Raw genomic sequence first — 20,460 nt, forward strand, 5'->3', positions numbered from 1 at the left:
AAATCTCACTTTTGACTGTGAGGCCTTTGAGGATGAGCTAGTGGTTCTGATTTTATGGACACTGAAGTTATTCTTAAGAGAAAAAAAATGTAAGAAGTGAAGTATCTTGTTTCTGTCCTCTTGTTTCTTGATCATGGAAATGGGCATATCAAACTAGCTGGTGGGAGGAGTGTGTTTGCTGGGGATTTTCCAGTAGAAAACCAGTGGGGCAGGTGTTTGATTTCCTTTGACTCAATGCAATGTTGAATGATCTTGATATGTGCATATTATCACAAGTTATTTGAAGCAGGAATTGACTTTGAACGTTAGATTTTGCCCTCTAAAGGTATGAATACCTTGATCTGGCTCTTTTGAAGTGGTATTTTGGGTTTTAGTGCGATGTAGAATGCTTGTTCAGGAGATTTCACGTATGTAAATTGGAACAAGGTGCCTTCTTGCTTCTTGATAACTATAGAAGGCACGTGATTCTGAGAGATAAGCGTCAGTCTTGTATTTTTTTTATATTCTTAACAATGAACTGGGAACTTCTTGTTAGCCATGCCAACACCTGCAATACTGCTGTTTTCTTGTGTAGATGTCCTGACTTTTGAATGTGGTAAACACAGTAAGTCAAATATCCTATTTTTTAATTCTAATTTATTTATGTTTTGTGATGTATTTCAAACTGATGAAAACAGTGGATGCTTTATTATTGTTGCATTGTCTGCTTTGTTGCTTGTAAATTTACTTGATATTTTAAACTTTTAGGAATGTAGTGATCTTTTGGGAGATAGACTGCTTTATAATTGGAACTGGAGAATTAGAAGTGAAATCTGTTGCCTTACATTTTAAAGGTCAACAAGGATGTATAATACATACTTTTTTTTGCTTTTGCTAAACTATCCGTCAATGGGCAGTGATTACCAGGACGATTAACTATGTGCCAATTTAAAAGCAAAATATGGAATTTGGCTTGGAAAGTTTCAAATTAGAAGGTTTAAATAAATATTTGTAACAGAAGAGGGTAGTTAGGTTGGTTATGTGATGAAAACATATGTTAGTAATAAAATATCACCCATCAGAAATACTGTTCTATCATACCATTGTTCTCCAGAGAGATGATTAGTTGAAAAATGATTTTAACAAAATGAACTCTGAACAGAGAGGATGCTTTTGTGTGTGATACAGCATACATTCTTTGAAAAGGCAAAGTATTAAAAATGGTGCCAGGCATTAGGAACATCTGTTGTGTGAAAAAGTGTATTTGGGAAAATCCAAATAATAATTATCAATATAGAGGTTTTACATAGTGCTTTTCCTTGCTCAGTCTCAAAATACTTAACAAAGGAAGAACAGCTATCTATATTAAACTGCATTTTCTGAAGCCTACCCACACAATGTTTTCATCTGGCACATAGATTCGCCTTGTTTATGCTGTGTCTTTAATTTTCTGTGGGAGCAAATCTGTCCTAAGAAATGAAATCTAAGCAGGAAAGCACTGTCCTTCCATCTTCAGCAACTGAAACGCAGTATTCATTTGTGTGAATAAATGCAGTACCCATGAAGAGTGCCAAGTTGACAGCCGTGGCATGTGGAGCCATAGAACTCCTATTGACCAGGCAGCCGTCATGGAAGCTTACCCGGCTTTGTCAGCCTGTCCCAAGCAGAGCCCAGCGCCAGGCACGAGGGTCGTGCGGTGTCTGTTCTGGCTTTGACACCTCTTGGGCAATGCTGGAGATGGCATAGCTGAGAACCAGTTGTGAGCCCGGGGAGGAGGCACCTGTTCACTTGGCACTGGAATGAACCACCAATTCATTCCTCACGTGCCCTTAAATAACCACTGGGCTTCTCACCACTAACAGACTGAACTGGAGCTGGTGGCCAAGGCATAGGATGTGCTGTATGACATGACAGCCCTGTTAGCTAATACTCAAATTGGTAAAATCCTGCTGGTGCTTGTCCGTGATCCTGCTAGCGCATGGACAGCAGGATTGCAGCAGGGTGAAGGAAGATGGTTGTGATAGAAGAGATGCTTTCAGGTATAGCGGTCACATCCATCTGGAGGAGACAGATATACAGGTGTGCCCTTTTTCAGAAAACCTTGTGTATCATTGCCTCAACCAATAGATTACTTTACAGCTACCAAATGAACCAGTTGCTCAAGTGAATATGTAATGTAGAGCCCCTGGCTGTGGGCTTACAGTGGTTGTATTGTAGCAGATAAAGCTGCTGAACATTTTGTCAAACTGTTTTTCCTCCTTAAAATCCCTTTCAGAAAGATGAAGATGTCCTGTCTTTTCATCTGTGTGGATGTAGGTCCCTTAAGAAAATAGGTTGTAGCTGATTTGCTTGAGGGCAAGCTGGATAGACTTTTTGGGTACCTTTCATACTTTTCTCCTATAACTGGAGGCAGCCCTGGTAACATATATATGCACATATATTTGTCCTTTCCACCCTGCTGCATTTTTTCAGCAAGAACTTTGCTAGTTGAAAGGAGTAGCTCCTTAAAACTGAGCATCTTTTAAGTTTGTAGGTATAAAAAGACACTTATTGTTCAACGTACCTCCACAAAGATTCCTCCTTAATCCTGATTGTATGTACTCATCCTTTGGTTGAGCCTTCCCGTGCAGAGGAATTTGAGTTGATTGGCATTCCTTCATAAACGCACATAGGGTAATACATCAGACTTTCTTTCTAAGCAGTCTGATCAGTTCTGACACTTTCCAACTCCATTTAAAAATCCTTGTAGTAGTTAAGAGCACCCATTAGTGCAAACAAGCTCCTGAAATACCTTAAAGTATTTGCTTTGTCATACCATTTAACTGTTTGCAAAACCTGGAGCTTGGCTTCTGATACACAGTCAATAAAAGGGAACGGACGTGTATGATAAGTACATGTACATGTGCTTGTGTTGTCCTTGTAGAAGGCGATGTGCTTGCTCTTGTGAGGTTACCCCAGTCAGGACAAATTTGATGAGAAAATGGTCCTGTAAGAGAATACTGACATACAGTATTTGGGTATGCCATTTCGTTTAATGCAGTTTTGAAAATCAGGGAAGCGGTCCTGACACTGTGCTATTGCTTGGACCTTGTCCAAGTCATTTAAGTGGTCTTTCATATTTGTGCCTTTGGAACTCCATTTGTCCAGGTCCAATTCCAAAGTCCAGGCCCATGCAAGGTATTATTTCTGTAATAGTTCCTATTTTCTTCTTGAACTGGTTCCTGGAGTTTGTGCTTGTTCTAATGGGGACTTGGCCTCAACAAGAACCTCAGCGTATTGCTGTACCTATGCCCTGATTTTAAAGGAAAAAGAATGTCAAATTCACAGAGCTTTATGTCTCTGAATCAGGCTTTAATTTCTTTTTAGATGGAAAGTGTGGTTTCTGGGGAAAGGAGCTTGCTAGTTGAGCAAGTTCAAAAAATTCTTAGCAGTTCCAGTAATTACTCATTTCATCAATCCATCTATATTTAAAGTGAGCTAAACAGAGTTCTTTCCTATAATGTCTCCTTCAAATAATGCTGCTTTACATTTGGAGAGCCAAATAAGGAAATAGAACATAATCTTACAGGAGTTTCTTTCCCTTTTAGTTCATATAGCTCAGAGGCTTGCTGTAACAAGAGCTCTTGTTTCTATGAAACCCGTTTAACATATTTAATGAAACAAACTATCTCCTAAAGAAAGCGGGAGCACTTCTTGTGTGTGCCTTGCGCTAGCATTGGCTCTTGAGGACATTTCTGCAGTTGTCGATGTACTAAATGAGTGATGCATTTTGGACAGCTTCTGTGTTCTGATTTGTTTTGTTGTGCTTTTTTTTCTCCCTCCCTCCCTTCTTCCCCTTTTAATTTGTCTAGGGAAAAAAAAAAAAAAAGTGCTCCTCCAGTGTTGTTTCCTGCAAAGACCATTCTTAAGAGCTCGTTGGACAGCACAGGGCTCTTGAAGTGATAGCTAATTGGTGAAAGAAAGGCCCTGATTGTCTTGAGGGAGCTGGAAAGTGCTGCGTGTGCTGCTGAAAGGGACTAGGGAGAAGGTGCCTGGTTTCGCTGAGCAGCTGCTGCTGGAGATGTTTGGAGATTACATCAGCATTGGAAAAAAGGGGCAAAAAAAAAAAAAAGTCCAACTTCACAGAGACGGAGTTTATGGAGGTTTTTTCCCCCTTCCAAAGGTCTTCTGACAATACTGTCATTGTCAATATAAGAGTTGTTAATTCTTTATGAATAGCACATGGGGCCTCTTGACTAAATAGTACGTTACATGTCCCAAATCTGTCAGCTGGACTCTTCTCTCACATGCTAGTGAGATCACTTTGATTGGAATGTTACAGAAATTGCTGGGCTGGCTGTGCAGAACTGAATACTGCATTATATAATTAGATCTCCCAGAGTATTTTTTGGTTTTTTTGCATTACCTCATTATTCTAGTTTAAATATGGAATCAGTCCTTTTGATGTTTTTACTGGTGGTAATTATATTAATACGATTCGTTTTGTGGTCCTGTCTTAGTGCTTATATAGATTATAAACTGGCTCAAAGGTTTCCTGACACAAGAAAGGAGCACTAAGACTTCAAAAAGTTGTGCAGATTTGAATCGACAGTGATGAGAAGTGGATCAGGTTAAATGGAGCTCAAGCAGATTTTACCTTGGGATCCCATTAGAGAGAAACGACTTGTTGAGACTGCAACCAAGTGAAGATTCTTCAGAAAGCCTCATGCTGACAGGGGGGAAAAAACCCCAACTGATTGAGTCAAATGACTTCCTATCGAGCTCGGGCATGAATTCGTGTTTTTGGGAGCAGACTTGCAGACTTTTGCCAGTTAAATGATCAGGACAAGCTGGAAGGAATCCTATTGCTGGGCAGTCCAAGCCTGCCAGTGGCCCAGCCTCGATAGATGACATGTGATGGCCTGCTGCCTGCTGGCCTGGACGTTAAGATGTCAGCTGCCACAACTGACAGCGCCCAAATGAAGCTGAAGATTGCTGGCTGCGCTCAGTATCCACGTGCCGTGCTGTCGGCTCGCAGGAGTGGATTTTTACCGGATGGTCTGATTTGTTACCAAATTCCTTGTGATTTTTCCTGATCGGTTGGATCTGAAACTGGCTGAAACTGACTATAACCGGCCAAATCTTCACATTTCTTAGCAAGTGATAGATCTGAGTACCAGAATGAGCTGGATACTGCTGAAATAATCTGTTCCATGAAAAACAGATCTGTGCTATAGAGATGGAACTCTAGCTGTGTTTCAGATGCGACAAGGGGTGGGAGGCACATGACAGCATGGCATGCAGTGAGTTTTGACTCCAAAGCCATGCAAAATATCTTCATATTTAGCCTTTAATAAGGAGCTTAGTAGGACACTGAAGGATGTGACTACTTCCCCAAGGCCATAGCAACTTAGGATTTCTTGGTTAACTTGTCTTGCAAAAATGAAATAAGCTGTTCCACGTGAACTCTCTGCTTTCAAATGGATGTTATACTAAGTCAAACACCCAAAAATCTTACTGCATATGCAACTTAACATATGCTTTTAAGAGATGAGTTTTTCTACAGTAAAACTAGGAAAATTGCATTGCCTGAGAAAGACAGTGTCCTAGGCTCTTTTTTTTAAAAAAAAAATAATAGTCCTTTTGATAATTTTAGTCATATAAAAGCGAAGGTTGCCACTTAGTAAACTGTCTTCTATATCTCTTGGTAGCATGCACGACGATATCAGAGTTCAGCCTAGGTAATTCCAATAAAGAGTTTCTGGCCCATTCACAACACACACTCCTACAGGCTTGTCTCATTAGTTAAACAGCCCTTATCACTTTGTCTTCTAAAGGCTCCTGAAATGGGGACATGAGAGATGGGGTGTGTTTATGGTGTGGAACAGGGTAAATGTCAAGTCATTTGATTTCAGTTTCAGATTTTAATTATGATGGATGACCGGTTTACTAAACAGCCAGCAATGTCTGAAGATGCATGCTATTGACTTGAAATGTAGCCAGATAACAATAAATTAAATGTAGATGTAACTAACTGCCTTATCCATTTCTGTGGTTTTTAATGTTAATGATGAGTGTGTCCTTTTTTTTTTTTTTTTTCTTACCAACACCACAAAGGGTAAGTGAAGTGTTATGTACTTGATGTGCAGACCTGACTTTGATAAGTAACTGGGAAAATAGGCACAGTGATCCATTTTTCTTCCTTCAGTTAAACATCGCTATTCTTAGCTGTTATATGCTAAACAAAGCTTGTAGATGAATTGATAGTGCCTTTAAGAAACAAGCCTTCTAATCCTTTATTTCAATTATATTGAAATTGTCGGGTGGTGTTACATTCATACTGTTTAAAAACGTTGATGTAATGAAAAATGATGCAGGTGAAGTTGTGGGTTAGTGCCTTAAACACTTGGTGATACAGGGAACTGACACTGCTATGGAATTCACAGCTCTGATTCCTTTATGTCTGTGGAGCAGCATCTGAAGTCTTCCAAATCAGAGAGCATGGTCTTGTTATGGACCATACTTCTACGCAGGCCAAATTTTCGTTGCCCTCCATGGCACCGTCAGGAAAGAATCATCAGAACGTTGTCATGCCTGAGATGTCGTAACTATTCCCCGCATTGACTGTGGGGAAAGAGAACTGGTACTTGGTGAACTTACTGATTGGTAGGCTTAGTGAATAGTAGGTATCTATCTTAGATACAACCCCTATCTCAAAACTCCTCACTGGCTAGACGTGGGGATGAGTCTGTTGGTAGGCTGGTTCTGTTGGTATTTGTATATTTAAATAATTTAATTTGGACCTTACATGTGTTACGTGAGTTTCACTCTGATTATATGAATGGTCTGGCCAACGTTTTACACAGGTAAAACTGGCTGGAACTCTGACTTTATTAGAACATTAAACTTTTGAGGCCCATTTAATTAAAAAAATACATATTTTGACTGCAGAATTCATTGGGATCTTGTTACCTACTCAACTCCTTATGCATTCAAAGTAATTTTATTAACATCTTGGTTCTGTAGATTAATATCACTTTTATCCAGTGTTGCAGGACCTTTTGAACATGGGAGGCGGTCCTGTTTATTCTGTCATTACAAAATTAGAGCAATCATGTTTTCAAGAGTGCAAAGTTTAAAGGAAAGGAGGATCTTCCTCTATTCCCATAGGCATTTGCCCTTTTTCTATTCATGGAGATAAAAATCTATGCCCTCTGAGAGTTGGTACGTGATGATGAGAGAGAACGCTAGCTCTGGAGCTGAAAGAAATGTGGCTCCATTTTCTCTGGTCTGTGTTAATGTGTCTTGACTAAGCTTGGCCCCAAAGTCATGTCTCTGCTGGACTGTGCTGTGTGATAAACCAGCTGGGCCCGCTGTGCTTTGCTTGGCATTGTCCTCTAGTCACTACAGGTTGTACTGGTGAGCCACTACACTGAGTAGCCACGTCCGTGCGGTGTGCCTGGGCCACACTCTCACATAGCAAAGAACAGAGGTGGCCTGGGGAGTGTTCCTTGAGCCTTTGTAACTGCTGGAGGGGGCTTCTTTCTGCCCCCTCCCCCCCCCCCCCCCCCAAGGTGAGGCCATCTCATCTGGAGCGTGGGGAGCCTCTGGCACTGATAGGCAGCATCCTGTTATTCCCGACAGTTGGTGTGAGGAGTCAGAATTCAAACCAGAGTTGTTCTGTTGCTTTGGTGGGAGCTCACCTGGAGCCATCTTCTGCCCTACCTTCTGTCCCAAGCGTAGCCACAATGAAGGTCTAAGTGATTTGTCACCGCCAATGGTGCAGTTGGCCCTGCTTTGTGCTTTTTAAAGTATCCTCAAAGAACTCTCCTGGTGTCTGAAAGCTCATGGTATTGTTATGCTGATTAGAAATTTTCTCACAGATGAATTGGTTTTATCTTGTTATATCCTGATTTAACTGTATTTTTTTTTCTTCAGCAAAATATATTATACAGACAGTATTTTAAATTGCAATTATTTTTTTCCCCCAAAACATAAAAGTTAGATTGTGTCTGTGCTTACCAGTTAATTTCTGTTTAGTGGATGGAGTGCAACAGAAGAACAAATTTTGGAGGATAACCACTTCATGTCAAGTAGTTGTAGTTTATTTAAGATCTGCCTTGAAGCCTGTATTTCCAATGGGATTCAAATGGGCTTGACTGGAAATCACTTTGGAGTCTTTTAAAGTTAATTCCGTTTCATTTAGGTATCAAGAAAATACTTACAGCCCACTGATTTTGTTTGTGGTTAAGGATGTATTTAAAAATGAACATGTGTTTAATGGCAGTTTTGAGCTGTGGCAGTGTGAATGCAGATTGCAGTGTGGAGCACCCTTTCAAGACATGAAACAAAGGTAAACGTAAAGAATTAGAAAAATAATAGTTAACTAGTGTGATGACATTATAATCTTATCTAATGTAAAATTATTTTATATGCATAGATTAAAATCTACTACATATAAATACATTGAGTATGTATCTATTAATTTGTATCATTAACATGCTGTGTACAGTGACTGAAATTACCGTGTAATCTATTGGAAACAAACCCCACTTTTTGCTTTAAGACATTTTCACAAAGAACCTCTAAGATCAGGTTAGATTCTGTTCTGATTTACTTTTGGAAAAATCAAGATTTTGTGACTCTGCCGACAGGCATAACTACAGATTTGTCTCATACTGTGTTTGATACTGCAGTACCATTGGAACCAACAGCTAACGTTGACCTGTTGAGGCACTACTAGAAGCAAGTGTAATTATTGCAGCTTATAAGCCTCTTGTAATGAAGTTTAAAAAAACCTGTTTAATATTCCACTGTTAGTTGTAAAAGAAGTCCTTTGTGTGAACTTATTTCTGTATATGTTTTTGCTCATCTACCAGTATATATATAAAAACATGTTTACATTTATACATGTAAAACAAAAATAGAAATGTACGATGTATGGATGCAGAACTGTTACTGTGATATTGTAACTGCATGTTTCTCACGTTTGTAGGGTTATGCTTTGCTTTGGTTGTAGCCAGCGATTTGAACACAAGTATAGAAGTCAGTCTGTAAGTACTGCTTCCCATTTGGTGAGTACCTTAGAAAGGTTATCCTAATTTCCGTGTCTGAATTTCCTCCTACTTAAGATCAGTGTTATGACAAAGGTCTGCCTTGCAGGTGATATTAGGGTCAATTTATAGAAGTTGTAGCGAGTTTATGAACTTGGCAGTAAGTACATACAGGTATGTGTGTAGATGTGTCTATAAGCATGTATGTGCATGTATATTTTCATATAGGGAAGTTAATATTGGAATATTGCATGATAACAGCATGTCCCACTTCAAGCTGCTCAATCTTGTGCAGCTCTGAAAGAAAAATTACAGATTTACATGCTTATGTAACTGAAGTTGCAAAATGCCATTTGCGTTGCTATATGTTAGGACTGTGTTAATTTATTGTGACTTTTCCTGGTACCAATGATACTGGTATAATCAAACTTGTTCCCAAACCAAATAGCAATTTTGAAGTTCCAAAACTGATATTATTTTTTTTATTTTTTTTTTTTTGCCAGGGCTCAAAATCTTTCTGAGCTATAAAAGTTCAATTGATTGTGAATATTTTGTCATCTGCAAATGTCATTTGTCCAACGTTCTGTAACATGCCATAAGTTAGCCTTATGGACTGCATTATGGTATGGAGAACTAAGTGCAGATAAGCTCGTGGTCTGATGAGCATGTAATTATATTTATTGATTGCAATAACTCTGCAATTTTATTTTGCAGTGCCATTACAACGGCATCCACTTAAACAATTACTGTCAAACCACATAAACCAAACTGCAGAAGGACTCCTTTAAATGGATCTGGTGATGCAACAGGTGGTCTAACTACTTTAGGTAGGTCCATTTCAGCAAACTCCAGAGTGGAGGAGCTGAAGACACAAGTAGGGCTACAGTTACGTTGGCTCTCGCAGAAGGAATCTGAACAGCTGGAGGCCCAGTGGCTTGTCTGCCAACTGTTTACAATGAACTGCCACATCATAAACTGAGGCTCGGGGGAAATCTTGTAAGCAGCGCTGCTACCCGTGTTCCTATTCTGTGGCACAGCCTGAGGAAACGGAAAAGTATTGTTAGGGTGTCTCTGTCAGGATTCATGTAGGCATCAAATTGTTGGACAATTAAATGGCAGAAGTCTTGTCTTGGCTGTGCTAGCAGGAAGCCAGAGTTACTTAATAAAATGCAGTTGGTTTATGCTTGCTTGTCACCAAAGGGGGTGACCTTATAGGGTGGCCCTTTGACTCTCGCTACAGGCAGGGCTAGTAACAGCGTCTATTACTAAGGCAGCTAGGCACTTCCAGTCCTGAAGGCCTATTTTCAGCTGTTCACAGCTTTGTCAAAGTAGCTTTTCAAACTAAATTTTTCCATGTTGCATTGGGTGTCTGCCTCGGGCTGAATTCTCTTCAGAAAGTTTCAGCCAGAACAGTTTAACGTCTTCCAAGAACAAGACTAGAGAAAAATACATTGTTTTACCCATGCTAAAAAAATATTGGCAATGTTTTTCTGTGAAAAGACCTAATTGTCCCATTCTGGGAGATGATTTCCTCCCGCCCCGGCCTTGTCAGGGATATGTAACTTGTTCACATGAAAGAAACTACGGAACTACCTGCTTCTAATTCAAGGGGGATAAGACCAAATGTGATGGGGAAACGAGGATAAGAAAATTGGCAGGGAAAAAATGTAATGATGTTTTGGGTAGAAAGGGAAAGTGCGCAATGCGTAATTGATGAAAGGCAAGCTGGACCGCACTGTGTAGGAGGACTGGCACTATGAACGGGCAGTAGAGGTAAAGAGGGTGGCCAAGAGCTGCCATAGTAGTGGTGAGAACCAAGGACTGTTCAGGCAGAGGGACTGGGGCAGAGGAATGGTAGTATGCTAGGAAGGAATGAGGGAGGCTGTTTGTACGGATCTGATAAGGAGTAACAGTATAGCGGGGAGAGCTGGGAAGAAGCAGGGAATGACAGTGAAATAAGAACAGCCAGTGAGTATATGGACACTGTGGCTGGATATAGGGGCTGAAAGCAAAACGTACATACAAGTGTGTGGGTGGTTGACTGAGCACCAGGCTGAGGTAGGAGACAGACTGGATGAAATTAGAATAGTTTGGGCTAGCAGACAGGATAGAAGTGGAGTCTGAAATCTATGGTAAGGCTGCAGTTGGGAGGCTAAGACTTATTGAGCCAAGTGATTTGACCTGGAACAAGAAGTCCAGGGAGCTGTTAAAAGAATAAGCGCTGGATAAAATGTTTGCTGGATCATTCTCCCTGTAAAATATTGATATAAATCCTGGGACTGAAACTTCATAGTGTTTTGGCTATCAGCAAATTTCTGTGAAACCTACTGTCAAAAATTGCTTTGTCCCAGTCTACCACTAACCCTCCAGCATAAAGTGCTCTGCATCTGTACACGCTCCGGTTCTCTTGATGAAGCACAGAAGTGTCAGCGTAGCATTGTATGCTGAGCATCCACAGGGCTGCATTCATAGGACGTAACGAAGTTGAGCATCGAGATTAATATAGTGATAGATTTAAGGCTTTATGTGCATTTTTTTTTTTCTGTTCCCTGAGTATTATGATACAGTCCTGAAGTGCACTTTTCCACAGGTTCTTTTGCTTACTTATTGCACAGGATGAAATGGGCTGGGACTGAAGCTTGCAGGAACAGTGCTTTGAATATTCCAGAAATGGCAAGATGGAGTGTGAAAGACAGAGCTTTAGGAAGACTAAAGTTTTGAGTGCAGTGATGAAGAAATTCTGTCTTTGCCTCTCATTGAGTTAAGTGAAAACACTTACAGGTAGGTTTTCTTTGCTTTTTGGCTGTTTACCTGGAGATCCTGGGTTTAATATGCTTATGTGTCAAGCACTAGCAGCTGCAGATTATCAGTTTATTGAATAAACTAGTACTAGTTTAACAAAGAAAATGGTACACAGAGAATGCAAATTCTGAGAATCTGGAGTGAGACATGTAAAATAAGTAGATGCAAAAAGAGTAATTCTTCTGTAGCTTCGTTTCTTATTGCAAAATGGTATAATGGGGATATAACAAAAATTTTAATCCACATCTGCAAAACACATAAACATTAAAGGACATTCAGGAGGAAATTAATTATTCTTGCACAGAGGACCAAGCACTGATAATGAAGAAAACATGAGAACTCATCAAGCAGGTGCTGTCCATCCTGTCCACTAAATGGCACCGGAATACTTCGGAAAAGTAATCTACTGGGCAAATGAGTATAACAAAATGAAGAGATAATAAGTTTTTCTCCTCATGTATCATGAATTAGTCAATAGCTGCCTGTCTCTAAACTGCTAGTGGGCTTTTAATGTGTCCACTAGATTAGGCTACTCAAATGAGGAGTGGCCAGGTATGTCTTATTTTCTAGATCCTGTTCACACTTGACTGTGCGATATAAGCAGAGCTTCCAGCGCTGAGATGCAAGTGCTCTGGGTGTATGCCAAAGAAAAAAATGTAAGGGGAATTTATGTAGATTAGACACAGCCATAGCATTTAGGTATGCATAGGAGGTTTGCCGGCTGATCTTAGATCTCTAGACTGTGTATCAGTCGTGCATGTCTGAATTACTTTATTTTTTTATAATCCCAGGTGAGTTTGAAGCCCAAGTCCTATGTTTAAAGGAATGCTTGAACTTAGGACTGGCCTATATAACTTAAGAGACCGTTTTCCTGACTGCCTCCCCTTTGAGAACTGGCAGCTTTAAAACTTTTCATCAGAGTTTCTAATTGATACTTGAGGTGGATAGTCTCTCTTTTTGTTGTTTTAGAATAATTTTTAATTTGTCACCAGGTAATAAAAAACCCCAAATAATTACTACTATATTTTGGGAATTATTAACGAATAATAAAATCTAGAAATATATATTTCTCCTCCCTAGTCTTTGTATTAAGATGAATTAATGGAAAAAAGATTCATCAAGGGCTATTAAATGCAGGAAATCCTTGTGCTACAGTGTCAAAAGCTGAAGAGAATATTAAAAAAGCATCACTATATACTTGTCCTGTTCTTAGCCGCCTCTTAGATATCCGCTGTCGATCATGATGGGAAATCATGCGAAGTTAGCTGATTCTGAAGGGTTTTTCTTTGCTGGTCCAGGACGCACGCTGTTTGCATCTAGAAAATAAGAATCTGTCCGTTATATTAGAATTCGTCAATGGAACAAATGCTCGCAGAGGGTTGGAAGAACTGGCTTCTACTGCCTGTGTCCTCAACAAAGCAGTGTCATGCTAAAAGGATGAAGAGAAAGATGGCAGTGAGAATTATGAACTACCTGAAAGCATGTGACTTTTTAATTAAACACTTTCTATACCAATCCCAGAGCAGGTATTTCCCGTAGCGTACCTCTGTGGCTCTGGTAGTTGATGAGATATCTGATTTTATGTCTGCGCTCACTGCCTCTTTCTTTAGACATGCTTTCTTTGGCGTGCATCTCAGACCGAATATAGAGATTTCCAGATTTTCAGTCCCTGCAAAATGTCTCCCACCACGCCTACATTTAAAAGGGTGCAGGATCCAGTTAGCTAACTTGTTCCTAGGCAGTTAAACTACTTCACATGAGCGCCAGACCACGGAGTAGATTTAACATACTATTTTCAAATATGTTAACAGTGTTGTGTAGGGGGATGTATTGTATCTGTCTTAGTGATAATCTAATTGGATGTCGTCCTTTGTATAACCCTGTTAACATTTTAGACTATTCTGGGAAACCCTGTGGCCCAAGTACTATGGAATGTAGTTAGGAAAAACAGTGTTTTCTCAAATATTTCAGATGTGGAATATTTATTTTGTAGCCAGAGAAACTTGTTTTGTTGCCAAGCAACTGACCATGAGTGAGATCTGCTGCCAACTGTACTTGAAAAAAGCAAAAAAACCTACTTTCCTCTCCTCAGGCGGCATGTGAGCATTTACAACACAATGAAGAGAAACTTTAAAATAAAATCTGTGTGACAAGATTCACTGTTAGTAGGCTCAGGTCTGTTAGGTCTTCTCCCTTCACCTTCCCCTGAGTCATGTATAGTTGACAGAAGAAGCTACTAGTGAAAATAATGGTGCAGGAAATCCAGTCACTTTCAAAAGCATTCCATTTGGAAGTGTGCTTCATCAGAGCCCTAGACAATGCAGTTTGATTGTTAGCTGTTGGCTGAGATTCTGGTCCAAAATTAAGCGAGGACCTTAGATGCAACTCAAAATTCTGCTCAGATTATTTTATTGCCTTCGTAAGTTCACTTGAGCAGGCATCCAGATGTTTAAATATTGTTTGTTTTAGAATTCAGGTACCCAAGCTGGTTTTCAGAGGTGCTAAAGATGCTCAGGTTGCACTCAGTGGATGAAGGTTAAAATGGGACATGAATTGCTTTGAAGGCAGCTTATAGCTATGTGGTTGCACCCATTTCAGCACAAGCAAAGCGCTCCCTACTGCACACATCTGTTGAATGAATAATAGCTAGTTAGGGAATTGTCTGTTAGTAAACAAACCTGTCCCTTGCAATGGACTTAGAGTGAACAGTCATTCTGGATTGACCTTGATGTTATTGAGATTCATTCCTTGCACTGGCTGTGGCTGTAATGAATGCTTCCACCTCTGCTTCTGAACTGGGGCCTTTATCAGCCATAATAATGGGGGAAAAGTGTTCTTTAACTGCTCTTTTAAATATAAATGGCCTGTTTGGCCACAAGTGGGCACAACAGAACATGCTTCCCACCTGGATAAACAGGAGAAGGGGAGCATTAATGTTGCTTGATATAAGAATCAGTGTTGTAGCTAAGTCTTACAGAGAACTGAGTCAAGAAATCATAAAATCATGCAAGACAGAGCTGTGAAATTTCAGGGTTTAGGAGCAATGTCCATGACGTTTTGGAACTTTTCATGGTACGTGTATATATGGTACCATTTTTCATAGCATGAATCTTTTAGGGTTTCTCAAAGACGTCCGGGATGCACCTGTTTATCTGTGTTTCCAGTGTGTTAGTCTATCTGTTCTTTGTTGTGTGTATAGCACAGCTCCATGCTTCACTGCCTACTTTGGAGATGTTGCTTGGGTTTCTCCCAGGAGAGGCCAGATGTCAAATTCTTTATGTTTTCAAGCACAAAAGGAGCTTGCCCATGATGCTGCTGTTCAGCCTCCTAAAGCTTCCTCTCCAACCTTAGTTCTTCTTTCCATTTGGTCCTCCTAGTTGAGAATAATGCCTGTCAGTTGACCTCGTTTAGCAGGGAAGGCTACACATGCTGGCATCACCTGTTCTGCAGCTTGATGTTCAACTGCTGGTGGAGATAGTGTGCACACATGTTAGTTTGGCTAGCTTCTGTGACCACAGATTTAAAAATTCTAATGTTATGTGAGGCACTTTTGTGGCTCTTGAATTAATTGGGAAGTTCAAGTAGTGGATTACTTCAAAAAATGCTATTTCAAGTTTATTACAATCGCATAAGAATGTTTGTAGTTTTCGATAAGACAGGAAAAGATTTACTGAACGTGAAGATGAAGATGCTTAGCACATTTCTGGTGTGTTTGGGGGAATTAATCTTCCCCAAATTCTACTCATAATGTTTTTCTCTAGCTAAAGAGTACATGTAACTTCTGTGCTGATCAGTTTGAGATTTTTATTAACATAGTTTCATTTGGGAAAAGTTTTGAGGTTTCAGGCTGGCTGGATTCCAAAGATGTAGAGTTATTCAAAGTGTAGCTCACCATAAAACCTGCTAAGTTTACTTACGGTGCAAAATAGTGCATGAGTATGGGTGACTAATTCAGTTTCTGTCATGTAAGTCGTAGTAATATTATCAACAAGAAGAGAAGTTCAGCACTCTGTAATGACTCTAATGTATACTTTTGATATAGTTATACGTACAAACATATTTACCATTTACAGGCTGTGGCATCAGTTAGCCAGCCTGTGATACTATTTCTTTCCATTAATTTAAATTTTTTTCAAAGAATAGTGTTGGGAGCTGTGAGATCTGTCCTAAATACAAAGACAATTTACGTGCCGGTAATGCCTATGTGATTCAGACTAGTGATCCTCTACGCTGAGCCATGCATAGGTATATGAAAGAAAATATGCATTTAATACTCTTTAGTTGTAGTACCTCACACTCTGTAAATTTTTAGATGCTGCCGTATGAACTACTGTGATACTGAAGTTTGTGGCCTCCAAAGAGTACTACAGTGGAGTCAGTGTTTCTCTGCTCTATGCTAATGAATTTTATCTTCTCCAGTGGCCTATAACAGAACTCATCTGAGTAGTTACCAAGAGAGGAGAGGGAGAGAATAAAGAAATGCTTGCCTTTCCTTCTTTGAAACTTTGTTGTTCTGTGGCAGCCCAGCCCACGATCAGCAGCTGTGCAGGCAGGAAACAAGTTGTGTCTATACAAATGGAACCGGCAGGTAAATGACTGCGAGAGCTGCCTTGCCTTTTGAAAGGATGCATGAAAATGTGAGTTACTGTGTCTCTGGATGCCAGAGGCTTTCATAAAGGAAGATACTAATGTATCAGGTTCAAAAGGTGCATAGGTGTTTTGATAAAATGAATTTTGTTTGGGAAGATATCTTTTGGTTCCGGCCTAAAACTTAAGCTCAAAATAAGAGAGGCCAGATGTGCCTCACGGTACTGGAGTGGTTAATGCCCTCCTTCAGAGTTCTTTTTATTCTTTTTTTTTTAATTTTTTTTTATAGGGGGTGTAATTTCCCAGATAAATTGAATGTTGACATACCTATGGTTAGTACTAAATATCAGAATTTTGGGTTAGCCATTTAACATCTTGACCTTAATGGTATGGGTATGCGAAGAATTGTATTTCATATCTAATAATTAATGAACCTGTTTTCCCATCTGCATGCAAGTTAATATGAGAATACTAAAGGACATGACAGGTGGTTTCTTTTTAATGACACTCAGCATTTCAGTCTCTTTCCTGCCAATATTTTTTTGACCACCACAAGCAGCAGAAATCTTAAAAATAATCTGGAGGTTGTGGCTGCCTAAAGATCCAGCCTGGAAATACTGTTCAGCCATCTTGAAGTCTTTCCTGTTTGTGTCACATAATCGTGTGACGAGGGAGCGCAGGCAATACTATCTGAGTTTGCTGTCCAGTCATAAATCAGAATAACAGCTGACGAAAGGGTGATCTGGTTCAGTGTTTTGCCCAAATCCATGGTCAGAAATATGGTTGCACATATTTTTTAACAAATAATTTTGAGTAACAAGCATGATAGGTTTTGCAAGATGGGGAACAATGTACTCTCTCTTTTGATCACAACAGCTATTGAAAACATTACCCCACTGCTCATATGGGCATAATATAGGGGCTGTGGTATATTATATAATATGTTGTTTGAAAATCTTTAGTACATTGTGCTCTTACTACGTGCCGTGGCTGCTTGGAAGGTCGTTATTAGTCATCCTGGCCCTGGTTCTTGGCCATGCTGTAGTTAATTTGCACCGGTCTACTGGAACTGTACCATGAAAGACAGTCTATGAGCAGGGTAATCCTTTGCTGTCACTCTGTTGCTGTAACAGTCCCTGTGCTACCTAGGGTGCAAAGCTATAACGAAGGGAGTGTGGTCAAAACATCCCAACATTGCCTGAAAACTGCACTAGCTCTAAGTCACCGACAGCTGATGCAAAGCAGAACAGCTCTGAAGATGCTCCGCTTTACACTAGAGTTTGACCAGAAGGACAGCCGTTCTCATGGGCTGGGGAGCCCTGGTAGCGTGTACCTGCCTTGGCTCTGCTCTGGGCTCTCTTTGTGCAGTTTGAATGCTGCTGAGAGCCTGGCTCAGTGAGTGTATGCTGGCTGTGGCAAGGCTCTCATTTTCTGAGTGCTTGTACGTGTTGCATGCACATTGCTTGTAGCTGGGGCTGCAATGAATATATGCATAAGCTATAGCTGGCAAGCACACAGCTGGTAAATAGAAGTGAGTCAAGTAGTAGAAATGTGCTCTCACACTTCTCGTGGTTTGCAGGTATTACTAACCATATTTTACAGCAACATTTACCGGTGCACCTAATGCAGAAGCTGGGTAAATGTAAAAAATCGTGTATCTGCTGAAACACTGCTTCTGTTTTTTCCAGGATTGGAAAGTACTGAATTATTTTTATTTTCCATAAAAGATAGAGTTCAAGGGTAGTGATAGTTCATTGCCAGACATTTTTTAGTTAGTTGTTTTGTCCCGTTCTCACTTTTTCTGCCTGTCTTCTGCAGTTGAAAAAAATGGGCTATGCAGCCTTAACAGTCACCTGTGGAATAGTTAGAGCAAAGTGTAATATTCTGAGGCTCCACTTTCCCAAGGTTTCCTGAAGGAGTCTCTGTTTATCATTCAGCCTGCAGCGCCTGTATTGGGTTACACTAGGAATGTGGAAAGCTATATGGGAAAATCTGTCAGGCTGTGAAAAGATCTCAGCCTTTGAAATTTTATGGACCACGCTTGCTAATGCACATTCCATATTTCAGGGTGTCTGGCTACCCTCCCTCCTTGCAAGGATGTGACGTACTTTGTAGAATATATGTGCATGTTTTGTTACGAATGCTACTAAACTGATAAACAAGGGCAGAGACCTAAGGAAGTCACAGAGAGGAAATCCCATGAGGCAATAAATTCTAGTGACACCTACTAGTGTTGGTACAGTTAAGGGTCAGTTCCCCATTTACAAAATGATCTCTAATATGATAAGGAGCACTGATGTAGCTCCTTTTCTGCAACAGCGTTCCAGTAAAATCCCAGTTTAGGAGTGGGGCCTGTGTTTTTCTTACATACAAATAATTATGAGGCTCATCTACAAGTTAGATCTTCAGCTGCTGTAAATCACATTTGTACCAATAAGAGGATTTGCTTTCACGTATTTCAGCAGGACCTAAACAAGTTGTCAAGTGTGGTTTATAGGACTTTGCTTGGATGTCTTGAGGACAGCTGCAACAAAATGTAATCACTAGAATGATTTCCTCTTCCCCCCCCCCCCCCCCACCTTGCATGTACTCACCAAGCTAGTCGACTGCCCTGACTACCTGCTAAAAAGGGGGGGGTTATTAACAGCAGTTCTGTTGGTGGGGGGTTTACAGGTTGGATTATCTATAAGTATGTGCATATATGTGAGGCATAAATTCCACAACAGCACGAGTTTGTCTGCACGGTCATGTCTGTTAGTTTTTCTGTAAAGAAGACGACTCCAGGTTTATGAATGCAACATAGGAAGTCAGTCCTCCAAGTAGGCGGATCCAAAGCCATGTTAGGATTTTGCACATTGAAACAAAAATGGCAAACTGTGCTCAGAAGGCAGTAGACACGCCTTTCACATATAATCAGTGTCCTGTAGCTTTAGAGAGAGGCTCTATTTAACAAGTGTTCCTCCGTATATATGCAAAAGATGAGCTTACCTGTTGGACGAAGTTCTGTGGCCATATTGTTGTCATTTGACTGTAAAATGACTCAATACATTTCTTGAGTTACTGTTGTCTTATTTCAGTAGCTCCCTATTTTTAAAAAAACCAGTAATCGTTTAGAAGTTACTAGGGTTTTGTTCAGGGGAAAAAAAAAGAAATGCTGGTTTTGGACAGCCGCTGCTCCCTTGAGAAGCCCACCCTTAAGAAGACCTGGCCTGGACTTAACTTCAGACTCTAATGAGTGACCGTGGACTTCACCGATGACGCGTGTCTATAACACCTGGATAGTTATTGGGCAGATTGAATCCCTAGCAACACCTAAATTTATGCATACATGTTCATGGATGCATTAAGGCTGATGGATTATGGACACCTTTCCTTAACGTTTGTGTTGTTTTGTTGGGCTTATATCCAGGCCTTAGTGTCATTCAAACCTCATAGTTTTTGTTTAAAATATGAAGCAAATGCATTGTGAAATTGATATACTTCCAAATAATTTTGTCATCAGGCAATTAAAATATCATGTGCTATAAACATCTCTAAGACGCTATGGATGGGAAAGTTGCCAGTTTCACAAGTCACATTGCTTTCAAAAGTACAATGAATGTACAGTACTCTGAACAGTCTGGAAAGAAAAGTAATTTTCCAGCTCTTAAAAATCTTTTTTTAGCTTTTTGCAGTGCTCTGAAGTCAAATTATGATGATTTTAAAGGCAGAACTGCTAAGTGCCAATGATTTGTCAGTACTGGCGCACTTAAATTCCTAAAAACATGGTCAGGCCCATGCTTAATATCTTAATTGTGCATATGAAATACTTTTAAAGTAAAACTAGCCAGAAAATGAGTGCTTCTTATATTAAAAACAATAAATTAATTTGCTTTATTATATTAGAAAAAACTTCGGATAACGTGCCTTTTTACTGCAGTGTTGCTGTTTCTGGTGAAGAATATGACTGTGTAGACTAGGAATTTTAAGAGGCATCTGTGAACTTTGACTTTTTTGACATGATTAGACACTTGATTATTTTCCTTGACTTTGAAAACTGCATCTCTCATGGGCTTGATCA

General features: G+C 39.9%; 1 protein-coding gene and 1 long non-coding RNA gene across 2 annotated transcripts in view; both read left to right on the plus strand.

The window, feature by feature from the left end:
• Positions 1-67: 67 nt before the first annotated feature.
• SMIM38 (small integral membrane protein 38) lies at positions 68-6,018 on the plus strand. The gene has a single exon (XM_055814773.1). It carries the CDS (start codon positions 4,405-4,407, stop codon positions 4,534-4,536), a length of 132 nt encoding a protein of 43 aa, XP_055670748.1. The 5' UTR covers positions 68-4,404; the 3' UTR covers positions 4,537-6,018.
• Positions 6,019-9,542: 3,524 nt separating this feature from the next.
• LOC114012953 (uncharacterized) overlaps positions 9,543-20,460 on the plus strand; it is a 55,895-nt gene continuing 44,977 nt past the window's right edge. Inside the window, exons 1-2 of the long non-coding RNA XR_008748896.1 lie at positions 9,543-9,838; positions 11,627-11,792. This is a non-coding gene — a long non-coding RNA (uncharacterized LOC114012953). The remainder of the gene's footprint in view (positions 9,839-11,626; positions 11,793-20,460) is intronic.

Source organism: Falco peregrinus, chromosome 9, assembly GCF_023634155.1.
Source record: "Falco peregrinus isolate bFalPer1 chromosome 9, bFalPer1.pri, whole genome shotgun sequence".
Taxonomy (NCBI): Eukaryota; Metazoa; Chordata; class Aves; order Falconiformes; family Falconidae; genus Falco; species Falco peregrinus.